This window comes from Podarcis gaigeae (assembly GCF_964106915.1).
Source record: "Podarcis gaigeae genome assembly, chromosome: 2".
Classification (NCBI taxonomy): Eukaryota; Metazoa; Chordata; class Lepidosauria; order Squamata; family Lacertidae; genus Podarcis; species Podarcis gaigeae.
Window position 1 is genome coordinate 69,304,807 of NC_139679.1, and position 17,105 is coordinate 69,321,911.

The window sequence follows — 17,105 nt, forward strand, 5'->3', positions numbered from 1 at the left end:
TGTGGGGATTCAGAACAAAATCACACTGCGAATTCAGACAATGTAATGCTTTGTATTCTAAATGTGTAAGTTTTGGCACATGAAAGGTCTCTGGGTCAGTACTCAGGAATTACTATTATGAGCTGACTTTCTAAGTCATGCACCCAAACTTGGATCTCCAGATGTTTTGGGAATACAATTCCCATCATCCCTGACCACTGGTTCTGTTAGCTAGGGATGATGGGAGTTGTGGTCCCAAAACATCTGGAGGGCCAAGTTTGGGGCTGCCTCTTCTAAGTTAAAAAAAACACCACATTCTCCAGAACCAGAAATTATATTTCTGAAGACATACAAAAATTCTAAAGTGAGGTAGAAGTAATTGAAACATACATTTGCTGCTTTCTGAGGCATTTGTTTTCAAGGTAATGCAACAACAACAGCTTATTATTTATTGTTTAGTTAAGATCAATCAGGTTTTGTTTTTGTAATAAATCATTCTATCTTGCATTCCTATATTTGTTACTATATTTAATGCCTGGAATTTTAGTACAATTTTAAAATCTAGTAACATTGTTAAAATCTAAATTTGACTTGATTGGTCTGGTTTTTTGTTTCATTTTTAAAAAGTAAGTAATATGATGGGATCCTGCAGACTAGAACTGGGAATGCTCTCTGCACCTAGAGAGCAGGAATCTATGAGAGGCCAAAGGCCCGCTTGCACCAGCAGTGAGCCTCATCGCCTGTCTCTTTGCCCTCCCCCACCACTGCTAAGGATGCCCCTGCTGTGTCCTTGCTGGTCACAGCAACAGGAGTGACAGTACATTCACTAGCCCAAATAACACATCATCAGGCTGACGCTTTCTTCACTTCCTCCACCCTAACCCATCTTCTGCTTGAATGGAGATCGCACAATCCTCATTTGTTCCTGTAAGTAGGTCACGGGGGAGGCTGCAGCCACTCTCTCCCGCCTATGAACACACAGATGCTGGGACCCTGTCTGGTGAATCCTCTTGCTTGTCAGTTTCTTTCAGGCTGAAGTCAAAGGCATAGACCAGCAGCACCAGGAAAGGGGGTTCATCTGCCCTGCCAGAGCGCAGGCATCCCTGGCCCTATGCAGGGCTCCCAAATGCAAAGCCCGAGTGTGGAAGGGACCATGAGGCAGGAGCAAGCTCAGGAGCCTGGGGTAAGATGGTAGCTTTCTCCCCTGCCTGTCCCATGGGTAGAGCTGTTGTCGTGATCTGCCTTGAACAGCTCCACAGCAGGTAGAAATCCAGCTGTTTCACTACATTCAAAAGCAATCATCAGGGAAGCTGGGGCTGTTGAATTTCTGCCTGCTAGGCAGCTATGGAAAGGGAGAGGAGCCCAACCAGGAAATCAAACCCAACCAAGATGGTAGTCCTAGCACTGGTGACAGCAGCACTCGCATCCTTCAGAAGTATCACAGATGCGCATTTAAAGGAGCATACAACGTTTTCTTACATCCTCTGCATGAGGAGGTCTTATGTGGTGAAGGGGAGGAGAAGAGATCAGAGGTGGGCTGGTGACTCGGGGAAAGAGGGGTCTCTCCAGGAAGTTCCATCTCACAGGTTGGTGCTTTCATAGGTCACCTATAAATGCAAGATTGCTGGGATGCCGTATGATAAAAAGTGGTGTTCAGAAAAGCAGCTCACCTTCTCTCTGTGGTCCACCCCATACTTGGCCCTTCATTTCAGCAGCATGATAGATTAATACATCTTCCTCAAGTGATCCCCCCCCCCCGCCCAGTAGATCTCTCTACATCCACTCTGCAGTGTGGCCTGGATGTTACACAGCAGCCAACGAAACAGATACTCCAACTGCTAATGAGTCATCATGATGTAGAGGCCGTGGCTGGGCCATATAAAGTAGTCTGGACCAGAGCCTCATACAGAAGTGGCAAGAATGGAAAAGCAGGCTTGTGTTTGTTTATTAAAGGCAGTGGTGAGGAATAAGGTGCCCTCTAGAGGTTGTTGGATGCCAACTCCCAACAGCACCACCAGCCAGCATGGCTAATGGGAGCAGAATTACAAGAACTGTAGTTCCAACAGCACCCCGAGGGCCACAGATGTCCTCACCCTAATTTTATGTATTTATAAACAGTATTCCAGGCAGATCTCACAAAGTAAGTTTATAAAAGGTTATTACAAGCACTGAGAAACAATTTGTTTGTTTAGCATAATCTGTAGGCACTTCTTCTCCACTCCCCTTAGCAGTGGTGTCCAAACTTTTTTCAAAGAGGGCCAGATTTGATGAAGTGAAGGACCGACCAAAGGGCCAACCAAAGTTGTTAACCTTCTTTTAGGATTGGGATATTTCCTTTCCAGAACACCCAGGAAGAATGACATCATGGACACCTTCTTGGGGGGAGGGGGGGACTGACGGCCAAGCCTCAAGCAAGATAGATGATTTGTGACGTTGAGATACCGGAAAGTTGGGCTGAACGCCTGATCCACTAATTTCAGTTAATGATTGATCAGCTAATTTGCAGCAGGAGCCAAAGTCTGAGCGAAGTACTCAGATCTCTGTCGCCTGCAGCAGAATTGAGCCGCTTTCTCATGGTCCTTCAGGAAACAAGGTAAGGGGAAGGGGCTGTTACGTGTATCATTGGTTGCTCATCAGTGCTGTGACCAGGGGAATTACAATGACATTAGGGAATTCTGCAGCACCATGTGAAAACACCCCTGGTCCACTGGAGAATGAGTGCTCTGCATAGATCAGCAGGTGCCAGGCCCTGCGAGCAGCTGTGGGGCCTGGAAAAGCCTTCTGCGTTAACAGGATGGGGTAACAATGAAAGCCAGAACTGAGGGTGAAAGGGCTGCATCATGGATTCCTGCAGGCACCACAGTAGACTGAAGGGCTGTTCATTTAGGCCACCCTAGAATGATGGCAAACAGTATATGGCTGCCTAAGCCTATATTTTGTAATGGCATCTTCTGTTTAAAGCAGATTCATAAGCTGTCAGTTTCCATTAGTTGTGCTGAATTAGGGCTTTCTATGCCCTTTCAAGGGACGCGGGTGGCACTGTGGGTTAAACCACTGAACCTAGGGCTTGCCGATCAGAAGGTCGATGATTTGAATCCCCAAGACGGGGTGAACTCCTGTTGCTCGGTCTCTGCTCCTGTCAACTTAGCAGTTCGAAAGCACGTCAAAGTGCAAGTAGATAAATAGGTACCGCTCTGGCGGGAAGGTAAACAGCGTTTCCGTGTGCTGCTCTGGTTTGCCAGAAGTGGCTTAGTCATGCTGGCCACATGACCCGGAAGCTGTACGCCGGCTCCCTCGGCCAATAAAGCGAGATGAGTGCCACAATCCCAGAGTCAGCCACGACTGGACCTAATGGTCAGGGGTCCCTTTATCTTTATGGCATTTCAAACTGTGTGTGTCGGTATTGTTATTTGTTACTAGGTTATGCATTTTTGTGTTTTTATATTGTAAACTGCCCTGTAATCCTTGGATGATGGGCAGTATAGAAATTTAATAAATAATAACAAGAAGAAGAACTTGCGGCTGAGCAGGCAGGGAAGATTTTGTAAATTGGAAGAGATTGAGGAGATTTCTTCTTCTTTTGGTGTCATGAAGAAGCCATGTAGCACCTTGGAAAGTTCTATCTGAGCTCCTTGGGTGACATCTATGCAACTTTAACATAGTCTACCCGGTCACAACCTGTGGTGGTTATTGTGTGAGTACTCCTTCAAAAATCCAAATATACCGGAAGGCCCCAAAAGTTTGGCATCACTACCTTACCATGTGTGTACATTGAGGTTTGCTTAGTCCACTTGCATACTTTTTTAAACACTTGGGGTCCTTGGGGTCTTTAAACTTAAAGAACATAATTTCTTAAGCACATTTAAATGTCAGCACAGCAGCTTGTGGATGAATGCTGGAATTATTATTATTATTATTATTATTATTATTATTATTATTATTATTTTGTGAGGATTATTTGGATGAACTTGAGCTAAACATTGAACTGAAGTGAACCAGGTGGGTTTATTTTTGTAAAGGGATGAACTGGAACAAGTTCCTTTTTTGACAAGGTGAACTTGAAGTGGAACTAGTTACTTTTTAAAACGGACATTCCAAGCTTTGCCCAAAACTTTATGGGAGATGGTGAGACCAGTGTGTGTCTCCATAAATTATTGTGCGCAAAGCATTTTGGTGACATGTGGTGCATATTTGGGAGGTTTTGGAAAGATGAGGTAGATTTACAGGGGTGCGTAGAAATTCCACTCAATCAAGTTCAGCATATCTCCCACTGCACTGTCAGTAAAGGAACTAGATTCCCGCAAGGCTCACAGGTTGGCAGCTGCATCCCTGTGGAGGAAGGATGTAATGTTTGACAGTCAAAGGGCCATCCATACAAAGTTATGAATACAGTTCCTGTAACAGGTTCATGGTAGGTCAGAGTCCAAGCCTAGCTAGGAAAGAAAAATAATGCCTTTATCTGGTCCCTAATCCAAAGAGCTTATAGGTGGGGCTATTCTGTGGCTCAAAGTATGGTCTAAGATGGGGAACCTGTGGCCATCTATATATTGTCGGATTACAATTCCCATCATCCCTGACCATGGGCCATGCTTGCTGGGGCTGGTTTAAGGGAAGAGATGATAGATAGAATGACAGACAGATTTAATTCTATCAAAGTTAATGGGTCTCTATAGTCCCATTATTCTTAATGGAGATATAGTCCCATCTGCACTATACATGTAAAGCAGCATCATAACACTTTAAATAGTTATGGCTTCCCTCAATTCCCAGAATGTTTAACAATCAATCCCTCTTCACAGGGAACTCTGGGAATTGAAGCTCTGTGAGGGGAATAGGGGTCTCCTAACACAGTGTTTCCCAACCTTGTGCCTCCAGATGTTTTTGGCCTACAACTCCCATCATCCCTGACCACTTGCTAGCTAGGGATGATGGGAGTTGTAGGCCAAAAACATCTGGAGGCACAAGGTTGGGAAACACTGTCCTAACAACACTCCATACCCTTAAGGAACTACACTTCCCAGGGTTCTTTGCAGGAAGCCATGGGTACTGCTTTAAATGTCTAGTGCAGATGGGATCATAAGGAGATGTGCAGCTCACAGTGTTCCCAGTCACTGAGAAATACCTTAACTTCCAGCTTCCACTGTTTGGTCCAGTGAGTACAAAGCCATCTGGCACATTTAAGCATTCTATTAACATTTCATTGTATCAAATACAGTCACTGAATATTGCACCGGCACACTATGCTTCACCACACCCTGGGGTCTCTGTACTTAGTCCAGCAATACATGGACCTCTCCTCAGCTTGCATGACGCACAGTGTCCGTCATCAGTTTGGCTTGGTTATGCCATGCGATTTGATAAGAGGAGAAACTGAGTTCCTGGGATAAGCATAGACCTCCTCACTTGTTTATGAATTACTAAGATAACAAGAGATAGCAGGTTTCTGTTGCCACTTCCTGGATATGTTGCACGTACTCGATCAATGCCACCTGCAGAACCAAGTCATTTATGGCACCCAAGAAGCCTAAATAAGCCTATAAAATGTGGTCAGTGAGGAAGTCTAGAGTATGAACAGTATACTGTTGGTATCCTCCCAGGCATGTTTTCCTCCCTGATGAGTGTTTGCAGTATGCACAGCACCATGTTTTCCAAGGGAAACCAAGCTCAACAGGCTTGTGGGATCATGCAGCCCGCTAGGAACTGCTTGTGCATAGTTCAATTAAGAAACTCACTGCCACAAGAAGTAGTGATGACCACCAACTTGGATGGCTTTAAATGAGAGTCAGACAAATTCATGCAGTGTAAGGACATCAGTGGTTACTAGCCATCATGGCTATGTTCTACCTCAACTCACAGAGGGTGTCTGTTTCTGAAGACCAGTTGCTGGGAATCACAGGTGAGGAGAGCACCATTGCTTTCAGACTTCCCACAGGCATCTGGGTTAGATGGACCTTTGCCCTGATCCAAGAAAGCTCTTCTTATGTTCAGTGATGGGGAGAAAGAAAGCATATCGTTACCAACAGTTGATCCTTCTCTACGCTGTGTTTACAGGTCTGTTTGCCCTAGCAGGATGCTTTGGCTATCATGGGCGATACTCTCCATGTTTCTGGCAGTAGGTAAGATTTTCCATGATGAGGGTTATCCATTTGCTACAAAGGCTTCCCTGCTCTCTGTTTGGAAACGGTGTGGTCTTGTGCCTAGTCATCAGGCCTCCCAAGTTGGTGGTGGGTGGGATGACTGCCTCAGAAGGCTAGGGCTGCAATCCTCAGTGCTGCAGCTTAAAACCAGTGGCATTTGCATACAAATTCATAGGACTGGGTTGTAGAGGTCTAGAATGGCACCTGTTTTGTTTACTGCTCATTAGTATTTGGGGGTGGAGATTCAGCTAGGTGGTACATTTTCCTAAGTCTTACTAGTTAGGATTGGAGCATCGCTACATGGGCTTTCTCTATTAAAGGAAATATTTTCCGACACTGAATTCATTGGAAACCCAAACTGTTAGATTTTATGTAGTGTGGGGAAAGTCAACAACAACAACAATGGCAGAAGATACTCCACAGAGATTGGGATGGGAACAAGGAAAGAGAAGACTGCGGAGGCTGTCTTTGGCTCCATGAAAAATGTTAATGTCCAGTCAACTGCTTTCCTTACAGCATCAGGGAACACAGCACCTCGCTTCGAGATGAACAGAACCTTCTACTTGCCGGAGGACACACCTATAGGTGAGTCAAGGGAAGAATCCTCATCTGGAATGCAGGAAGTAAAGGGAAATGATAACAGTCGTGAGAATGGTGGAAAGAGAAGTCCTTGGGTTTCCCTTTGCCTTACCTGCTCCTTGGCTTGGATGGGAAGATGAGAGATGGATCCTTGGATCCTTTTTACTGGGGAAGCTATCGGGTTTGGCGCTTGGAAGTAGTCCCGGATCTACTACTGTCACTAGAGGCACATGGGGCCTCCATAGCACAGAGTGCTTTTTACCAGCTTAGATTGGTAATCTAGCTGCACCCCTTGGTGGATATAGATAACCTGGCATCACCAATCTATGCTCTGCTGATCTCCCTCTTGGACCGAAGCAATGGGCTATATATACCCTTAGAAATGGTCTGGAAAGCCCAGCTAGTAGAGAACATGGTAGTGAGGTTGCTAATGTAGCCTGACTCAGGGGTGCTGATTTCAACTAATAAAAGCATTGCATGGTTTGGGACCTGTAATGGGAATTGGGGTTGCTCGTGCGTAAATTCCAAACTGCTCTGAGCTGGTTGTATAGCTGGACCTTTTCCCGGTTTGACAGCCCTAAAAACGCGACTGTCTCAGTCACTGGCAGAATCCGTCAGTGGGCGTTTCCTAAACTTCCTCCAACATAAGAATTCCTTAACAGCCAACCTCCTCCTCGCTTCTCTGCACGGAAGCCTTCTGCGCAGAGTGGGTGTGCCAAGCAGTGGTCCTGCACTCTCCTCACTGACCTCACTGGAAGAGTCTCGGAGCCTCCCCTCCGAAGTACTCTCAGCCTCTCCTTTCTTCCTGGTGTCACCTTGGTTTCCTTCCCCAGCGGAAGCTCTCTCTCTCTCCTTGCTGGTTCCCTCTCCGGCATCATTAGGGAGCCTTACCTCTCCACTCGGCTCCGATGTCAGTTCCCTGACAGGACCTAAGTACCTGAAGGAACACTTCTTCCCATATGAGTCTACCTGGGCTTGAAGATCCTCTATGGAGGGTCTAGATGTTTGCTGCCTTTTCTTTGCTGGTAGTTTAACATGGTTCATTGGGGTTATTATCCTCTGAATGGGGATTCTGTGATTATTTGGTCTTTCTAAGGTGGGACTTCATTCTTGGTGTCTGCTTCATGATGCTGATCACACAAAGCCAGATGGGCAGGGTATAAATAAATAAATAAAATTATTATTATTATTATTACCCGTGGCATTGTCTGTTTTTGTTTCCATTGCAAATTTTCTAGAGGTGTCCAGTGTTAGGTGACACAAAATTTTATTAATAGCAAATAATTCAAATACCCAGGCTAACGGATAGGAAGGGAAGAGGAGTGAAGGAAGCTAGAAAATATTCTGTTACTGGTTCTCCTTGAAAGGTGTGTCCCTACAGGGATGACGGGTCAGAGAAAAGAGGTTGTTGTTGTAATGATGTCATTCTGACCTGCGTAGTCTAGCAAATCTTCCTGCCTCTCTCTCTCTACTTCTGGTACTCCTTTCTCATTGCAGGTGCCTTTGTTTTAAGGCTGGTGGCTGTGGATGATGAAGGGGATGTTTTGACCTATAGCATAAGCGGCCGCGACGCCCACTACTTCAATCTTGACAGTAGATCAGGCAATGTGACGTTGAAGCAAAGAGTGAATTATGAGGTAAGAATGGGGCTAAGCAAATGAATAAATTCAACAGGGAGAGACAGAGCAAGCAGGGAAAGCCAGGGAATTCCCCCCCCCCCATCTGAACATTTTGCAAATGAGCTCTTGTAAAGGTTGCATAGGTGTCAGTTGATGGTTGTTTACTGGAAGAAGGGCATGAACATATGTCACTGGTTCTGGCCTGACCAAACTGGATGCTGATTTTGTTTACACGCAAAATTCGAAGTGCTGGCTTTGACCCCTAAAGCTTTATATGGCTGAGGAGGACCACTATACCTAAAAGACCACCTTTCCCCATATGACTCCGTCTTGACAGTGTTTCAACACCAGCCAAATACTTTTTTTTTTAATGGGCATTTGGGCAGCACCAATGCTATGATACTGTATTGTTAAATTTGTTTTTTTTATATGAATTTACTTTGTTTTTCGTTTGTTTGTTGGAAATTGGGAACTCTTTTAATGGGAAGTGATTCATCAGTTTAATAAACCTTAACCTTAACCTTCCTGTAGACCACAGAAACTGTTGTACAACCACTGATGCTTGTTTTTCTACTACCTTTATCAGGCATAGGCAAACTTGGTCCTCCAAATGCTTTGGGACTACAACTCCCATCATTCCTAACTAACAGGACCAGTGGTCAGGGATGATGGGAATTGTAGTCTCAAAACATCTGGAGGGCTGAGTTTGCCTATGCCTGACTTATATGTCCCAGCAGTTTCCCCTCCCCTCCTGTACGAATGCTATGACACGTTCTGTAACCTCCCAGCAGGTCTGATTGGGCAGAAAAAGAGATAATAGGGAAGGTATCCCATCAAGCATGGATTTGGGGATAAGACAGACAGATACTGACATGCATGCATGAGTCTTTAATACGACCATACCCAGAGTATAAGGCAAGGCTTCTTCAGCTGCTTCACCATTAGGTCAAGGAAAGCACCTGTGTCGTCCATGGAAATAAATTGCCTTAAACATTGCCTGCTGAAGATGTTCACCAAGCTAATATTTAAAAAAAAGAGATAAGGAAAAAGGTGAGGGTAGCAAGAAGACTGGTGCTAGCAGAATCCTGTTGAGGAATGCTGATATTGTGTCAAGTGAACGTGGAATAAATGGACGTATGCAGTACATTTACACTGATATTTCCAAGACCAAAGAGCAGCCATGTTTCCTGAATGCAAGTCATTTTTTTTTTGTAAGAGCAGACCTACAAGAACAAAAGCTTGTGTTGTACTTTGAGTCCAGGCAGTTGTTGCTCTGGTATAAGCAATGCATATATAACTAATTATTATAATTATTTAAATATTCTGATTTTGGTACTTCCTTGCAGACTAGACTCTGCAGGAATTTTGTGGATGTCACCCATTTTGCTTGTACTCAGTACCACCTGGGCTCAAACCTACATGTTAAATTAAATCTTTGCTGTAATCTGAAATGTAACCAAGGTGAGATATTCTCAAGAACACCTGGCCCATGAGCTTACCAGCTATATCTCAAAATAGAAGCTACCTTCCTTCCTACAAATGACATTATGGTTTTATCTTGCTTTTAGATTTCAGCGAGCAGAGATATTTAGTTTGTTCTCCAGCTCCCTGTAAACAAAATGCCTTAATAATTTCTTTGACCCCTGAGAACCAATTGAATCTTGTCAAAATACAACAGTGATTTTAATATCTGCTTAAGTAATCTTCACCTACAACTTTCAAAATCTTCTCTTCTTCTTCCCCTGACTAACTTTTCCCCATGGTTTAATATTATCCATTTTGTAATGGAATATTCAGACACACTAGCCAAAACCCATATAGTATATAGTATATGTGTGTTTATGTGAGTATTTGTGCATTAGGGGTATGTGTCAGATTTGGATGAATTATGAATCAACCATGGGGTAAAATGAGGCACCTCAAAAGGGATTTTGGTCCTGCATGGGCAAAGTGGAGTCTGTACGAGGTTGCACAAGTCAAAGCAGGGACCCCTGAAGTGCTCTGTGATGCCTTGGTGATTCAGCTGATCAATATTTGCTAAAAGTGAAACTGTGTCTCTAAGCTTACCATTAGCCAACTTGGTTCCCCTCCAGATGTTGCAGGTCAGAACTCCCATCAGCTCCAGCAAGCATGGCCAGTATCCAGGAATGATAGGAGTTGTTGTCCAAAACATCTGAAGGGCACCATGTTGGGACCTTCTCTAAATGGGGTGAACAAATTCCAGCATGGAGAGAGAGCAGAGGGAGCACTCCACTGTGATGGGCAGGTCAAGCTTGCGATTAATGGCAGTGATTTTATTCACCAGGTGGACCCCTTGCTTCAAGAATCCCCTGCCTCTTTCAGGCATGTAAGAAAGGAGGCATTCTGACTCTGGGGAAAAGTATATTAATAGGAAAGGTGGTGTCGTCATCATGCCTCTTTTCCAATCTGCTTCTGCTTTGCATTTTCCCTTCCAGGACACAACAATTATGTTTCTGGATGCCCAAGTGACGGATGGGAAAAGTGTGCCGGTAAGTGAAGAAACATGCCGGGGAAAGATAACACTGGTTCTAAACAAGGAGCAGAGATCCATCAGGGGAGGCTGCCTGTGGAATGGGATATGAAAGGTGGCTGCTGTCCCAGTTCTCAGGTGGTGGTGGTGGTGGTGGTGGTGAGGAGGAACAACCGCTGGACTAAACTGGGACTCACCAAGCAGCTTTCACTAAACCAATGTCTGCTGAGGTCTCATGTGCCTACTTTCAAATGTAGGGAAAGCTCAGCACAACCCTGTGTCAGGTGACCAGAAGCAAAGGGGAACAGGCCTCTTGTACCTTCAATAGTTGTGTAGAAGAGATGAGCTTGTCTCCATGATGAGCGGTCCCTGATGAAGCTGCCTCTTCTACCCTACTATAGAAGGCTCAGGAGTCCCTGTCCTTTGCATCTGGTAACCTTTTCCCTAAAGCTCAGGTTTCCTCCATTCTTGTATGCAGTTCTTGGGTGCTGAAGCCCCCCTACCTTGTCTCTTCATATTACTGTCTTTTTTCTTCCTTCAACAGGTCGAAATGGGAATCACAATCATTGTAGAAGACCGGAACAACAATAAGCCAATATTCCAGAATGAACCCTATTTTACTGATGTCCCAGAGGTACCTTTGGCCACCTGAGCTCATGCCCAGACTTCTTTTCTTTGTGGTCCATGGCATTCCACAGCTGGTGGAAGACAGTGGAAGCAATGCAAATATCCCATCCATTTTATAATTTAAGGAACCTGTCCTATCTGGGTGGATTTGCAGGGCAGCCCTCTCTGTGGTCATAAGGACAATTCACAAAGTGGCTCACTGCAACTGCCTGCACCTAGTGGCAATTGGGAAACTACTTGGGAGGAGCAACTTCCTACCCAGTGTAGTTAATTTCAGCTGACCACAATCGTACTATTACCGCTTCCTAGGCCAGCATGCATGTACCAAACTAAGGGATCTGTATTTGTTTGGGTTATCCCTGTTTTAAGCAAGTGGGGTTCCAGGAACTTCCAGGAACTGAAGTGCCAGTAACTCATCTGATGGAAGCGACCACAACAAAGGAGTTAAACTAAGGGATAAGGCAGAGGCGTTTGCTTTCCCCAATATTTAGGCTTGATCAGATTCCTCTGTGAATCAAAGCCAGAGTGTTCTAGCTCCTGCATAATGTTTGGTACTTTCACTAGTTCCTTCATCAAGTAGACTACAAGCAAACAAAATACTGAAGGTACCCAGTCTTGCCAGTAGTGTCAATAGTATTGTGTGACCAACTGAGACACCTCTCTGGTCAGGACAACCTAAGAATCGGGGAACCACTGCAATTTGTGTCTATGTGGAAACAGGAGCCACAATCCTAGTACACAAGCACCAATTTATCTAAACAGATTGGTCTGATGCTCTCTCTTTCAGAATACAGCAATTGGCTCCTCAATCTACACTGTCTTAGCTGTGGACATGGACAGTGGAAACGCTGGACGGGTATCCTATTCAATTGAGGAAGTGAGTATCACATTGTAAATACAGATGTAAGGTAAAAGGAACTGCTTTACAAAGAATGAGCTGCCCCAGTGCTTTCTAGTCAGCCTAACAACATCTCCCCAGAGGCTCAGACAGAAATACTTTTTGCAGCCAGCTGCCTGAGATCAGTTGAAACCTGGGATTTTATACATGCAGATACACTTACCTCATTTCTCTGTCCTGCTTGTAGTTCTCTAGTAAGCATCTGGTTGGCAACTGTGGGGAACAGGATGCTTGATTTGTACAGGCCTATAATCTGACGCAGCAGGACTCTCCTTATGTAATGGCTAAATGACAACTAAACATGTCGATTCCAGGGAAGGAATCCTCCTTTCTAAGCAGGGTGAGGTATCCCACCTCAGGCAGCAGATTTAGGCTGCCACTAGAAGGCATCAAGTTTAAAATTTATTGAGGTTCCTCCTACATTTTTACCATCCCTGGAGAGAACCATTTGGATGGTCTTCCTTGTGCCTTCTGCTGAGTGTTCTTCCAACCACTCTGAGGATTTTTGTTGTGTGGTGTAAATGTACCAAATAAATAACTAAAACCGTCGCCACCTGATCTTTAACACTTGCAGGGATTTGCCACGAGGGGGAGGGTCCTGTGGGGGAGGGTCTGCTGTTTTGCTCTTGGAAAAGCTCCCCCCTTTTTTGTTCTCTCACGCCTCACATTTTTATACCGCATGTGCCGTACACAGGTCAACCCAAACGATGCAGAGAATCACGACCTCTTCTACATCCACTACAATGGCACGGTGTTCCTGAATGGTTCATTGAGCTACAATAACAAGAGCACTTTCTACCGAATCAAGATCTTTGCCAGGGTGAGGCTCAGATTATGACATGCTGGGAAGAAAATGGGAGGAGAGGGGAGGGCAAACACCACCTTCTCTCTGTGGAGCATTTATCAGAAAAAGAGAAAGGCAGCTAGATACCATGGGCAGAGCAGCCAGGCCCTACCATTAGGCAGAATGAGGTGGCTGCCTCAGGTGGCAGATGCTAGTAGGTGACGAGTGGCAACAAAGTGTTGGAGGTTTGTGGAGGACACAGAGCCATCACCAGCACTGAAGTAAGGAAGGTTCAGCTGGCGGTCCAGTGGGCAGGTTGTGGGATGCTGGTGGTGGCAGGAATCTTGTCCTTCACCTCAGGCAGAAAAAGTGACAGGCCAGTCTTGGCCAATTTATATTTGTGGAGGCCCCATTAGCTGCTGGTTTTCAAGGCTTTGGGGATATGATTCCCCCTTTGAAAGCATACTTGGAGCCAATTCTTTTGTCATTCCAGTGCCAAGTAAAGGCTTACCTGTGGGTCAAGGCATTTTTTTGTATGTTAGTGCAGTTCCAGCTTTTCAGGTGCATGTGAAAAACATATCTTTTTGGTCTGGTACTCCCCATTTGTTAATGCTTGGTAATATTGTGCAGTATTTTGATATTTTTACATGGTGATATTTGCATATACATTGTCTATCTTTGTCATAACTCCATAACTCCAGCAGTCCTACTCTGAGTAAAACTTAATTGAAACCCACCCAATGATTTGGCTAAAATTGGGAGGTGCTTTTCTGTTATTTCTTTCATAATCTAAGCACCAGTTGATCCAAAACCAGATTTTCAAGCAACGAAGAAAAATTACTAAGCTGTGAACAAACACTTCTGCATCAGCATGTGCTTTCCTCAGTATCTTCCATCCTTTTCCTTTGGTTGCTCTCCTTTTAAGATGCATTAGAAGACTTGGATATTTCTAGTACTGGTAGCAGTAGAAGCAATTACATTTAAAGAAGTTGGAAGCAAATAAGAGTGTCTACCTGACAAGGGTGTTGTTTCTTTACTGTGCAATGAGCAGGAAGGTTTTACTAGGGACAAAACAGTATGTATTGCTGCAGAGAAGGGATACATTTTGGGTAGGTAGAGAGAACAGAGTTTAAGTGATCATTCTATCTGTGTGTCTCTCCCTCTCCTTCTCTAGGATAATGGGGGATTATTGCATGGCCAGTTCATCTATCAGAACAACACAGCCTATCTGTCTGTGACAGTTGTTGATGTGGCTGACCTGGACCCTGTATTCCTGGGAGCACCATACTCAGGCTCCGTACCAGAGAACTGCCCTCTGGTAAGGGATGTCTTCAGCTTTCTAGTGTCCTCCTGACCCTCAAGTGATAAAATCCTGCAGCTTCTGACATGGCTCTCTTTTGACATGAAAAAATTGGAGCCTTTTGGAGTTTCCCATCAAATTGTACCTTGTTGCATCTGTCTGTCTGTCTGTGTCGGTCCAGGACAAGCATATGAGTGTGGTAAATATGTGGGCTTAACCCTAGCACTTCAAGGGGAAACAGTGCCCTTCATGGCAGCAGTTCTCAACAAAGCAGCTTTGAAACTTGGCCAGAGCAAGAATGAAAGGAACATGGCATCAAGTGTGGAGTGAACACAGGTCACTTTTGCAACTCACTCAGGGATCAGAGTAAGGCAGCTGGGCAGCCCCAATGGCCGATCCTTCTGCGCCTCTCCCAGCCTTTGGAGGGCAGAGCAGTGTGTTTGTGTGTGTGTGTGTCCCAGAGGCTGCCCTGCACCCTTTTAAGCCAGCCTGCTACATTCAGGTGCAATGGAGGATGCTGCTGCATGACCAGTGTTGAAGCTGAGTTGAAATGCCAGTCTAGTTGGCTTCTGTCCATAGAACCGGGTGAAAGTTGTGGTGGTAGCATCTTGTCCTTTGCTTTAGCCAGGCATAGGCAAACTCGGCCCTCCAGATGTTTTGGGACTACAACTCCCATCATCCCTGACCACTGGTCCTGTTAGCTAGTGATGATGGCGTTGTAGTCCCAAAACATCTGGTGGGCCGAGTTTGCCTATGCCTGCTTTAGGCAAATGCCTTTAAGGGGACTTTGAGTTCTTTTGGGGTCGTGAGTTGCCAAGCACTTGAAGTTGGCAAACAGGAACTTCGTACCCATCTAACATGTCTCTGATGAAAATAGGGACGTCCCATTCCATAATGATCGTTTTACTATTTATACCACACACATCTTACTGGGTTGCCCCAGCCACTCTGAGCAGCTTCCAACACATATAAAAACATAATCAATCATTCAGCATTAAAAAAAACCTTCGCTATCTGGGATTGCCTTCAGACAACTCGGTGGTTGGATAACTCCATACCCTCCAACATTTCTCCAATGAAAATAAGGACATCCTAAGGAAATACAGCACTGGACATTCCGAGATCAAATCAGAAACTGGAACGGCTTCTCTAAATCAGAGATGTCCCTGGAAAATAGGGACACTTGGGGAGTCTGGAACTTAGGAACATAGGAAGCTGCCTTATATTGAGTCAGACCCACTGGCCCATCTAGCTCAGTATTGTCTGCACTGACTGGCAGCAACTCTCCAGGCTTTCAGACATATTGGTCTCTCTCAGCCTTACCTGGAGATGATAGATGATAGATAGATAGATAGATAGATGATAGATAGATAGATAGATAGATAGATAGATAGATAGATAGATATAGATATAGATAGATGATAGATATATTTTTAAAACTCTGTTTATATGCTGCTGTAATATAAAGATATAGCACAGCAGTTTAAAGCAATATAAAAACATAAAATTAAGCAATAAAGTAATAAAAAGTTAAAAACAAGTTAAATGCAAATATAAATTTGAAACAAACATCAATAGACCATTATGGGGAATGTACTCATAATTGCCTGCATAGGCCTAGTGGAGCAGAAAAATTTTCAGCAAGTGTTTAAAAGTTGGCACAGAAGGTGACCAAAGATGCTCCTGTAGATAATCTCAGCAATCACTCTGGAATACAAGGTGCAGGCTATCCCTGAGGGACCCTGTACCCAAGTAGTTGAGATGTTGAGGACTGAATGTGGGGCCTTCTGCTTGCAAGGCAGATGCTCTGCCACTGAGCTACGGACCTCAAGGCCTGTCCTTTCCCTACTCAGTGGGGGCTGGTACAAAGCAGGCCCAGCACTCACTAGCCATTTCCTCATCCTAGGGCACATCAGTGGTGAAGGTGCAGGCCATTGACCAGGACAAGAATGTGAATGACATCATCGATTACAGCATCATCAGTGAGTGATGGAAGGGTGGATCAGGGCACAATGGGCCATGAAGTGTGCAGACGGTACTTAGAGTTCCTGAGATCCTGTATCTCTCTTTGTGTGTAGGTGGTTTATGTAATGTCAGGCGGTGCTGAGGAGGTGATTGATAGGGTACCAACAATGAGGGAGGGAAAGGCCAAAGAACAAATGGGCTGACAGCTCATAGCAAATGGTGAAAGCTCTGCACAGCAGTTTAGATGTTCTTTCTGTTCCAGTGGATCACTGAAGCTCTTCCCACTGAGACTGACAGTATAAGCGGCCATAATAAGCTACCATGGGCTGGTAGCTACATCCATGGTACCACAACCCATCAGGTTGTGTTGGTGATTTAAAGTTGTAAGGTAAAGGTGAAGGATCCCTGACAGTTAAGTCCAGTTGCGAACGATTCTGGGGTTGAAGTGCTCATCTCGCTTTATTGGCTGAGGGAGCCGATGTTTGTACGCAGACAGTTTTTCTGGGTCATGTGGCCGGCATGACTAAGCAGCTTCTGGCGAAACCAGAGCAGTGCATGGAAACGCCATTTACCTTCCCGCCGGAGCGGTACCTATTTATCTCCTTGCACTTTGACATGCTTTTGAACTGCTAGGTGGGCAGGAGCTGGGACTGAACAACGGGAGCTCCCCCCATTGCGGGGATTCGAACCATCGGCCTTCCGATTGGTAAGCCCAAGGCTCAGTGG

General features: G+C 45.0%; 1 protein-coding gene across 6 annotated transcripts in view; it reads left to right on the plus strand.

The window, feature by feature from the left end:
• Positions 1 to 1,075: 1,075 nt before the first annotated feature.
• The window catches only part of CDHR2 (cadherin related family member 2), a 30,666-nt gene continuing 14,636 nt past the window's right edge, over positions 1,076 to 17,105 (plus strand). For 2 of the 6 annotated variants that reach the window (XM_083726246.1, XM_083726247.1), the window contains exons 1-10: positions 2,538 to 2,572; positions 6,031 to 6,095; positions 6,633 to 6,701; positions 8,193 to 8,332; positions 10,771 to 10,824; positions 11,350 to 11,439; positions 12,220 to 12,309; positions 13,025 to 13,150; positions 14,289 to 14,432; positions 16,321 to 16,396. In XM_083726246.1, coding sequence (XP_083582372.1) covers positions 2,553 to 2,572; positions 6,031 to 6,095; positions 6,633 to 6,701; positions 8,193 to 8,332; positions 10,771 to 10,824; positions 11,350 to 11,439; positions 12,220 to 12,309; positions 13,025 to 13,150; positions 14,289 to 14,432; positions 16,321 to 16,396 — 874 coding nt within the window. In that variant the 5' untranslated portion in view covers positions 2,538 to 2,552. Of the gene's footprint in view, positions 1,163 to 2,518; positions 2,573 to 6,030; positions 6,096 to 6,632; positions 6,702 to 8,192; positions 8,333 to 10,770; positions 10,825 to 11,349; positions 11,440 to 12,219; positions 12,310 to 13,024; positions 13,151 to 14,288; positions 14,433 to 16,320; positions 16,397 to 17,105 lie in introns of those variants that run through there. The other 4 variants (XM_083726249.1, XR_014561113.1, XM_083726248.1 and 1 more) reach the window with 4 other exon arrangements.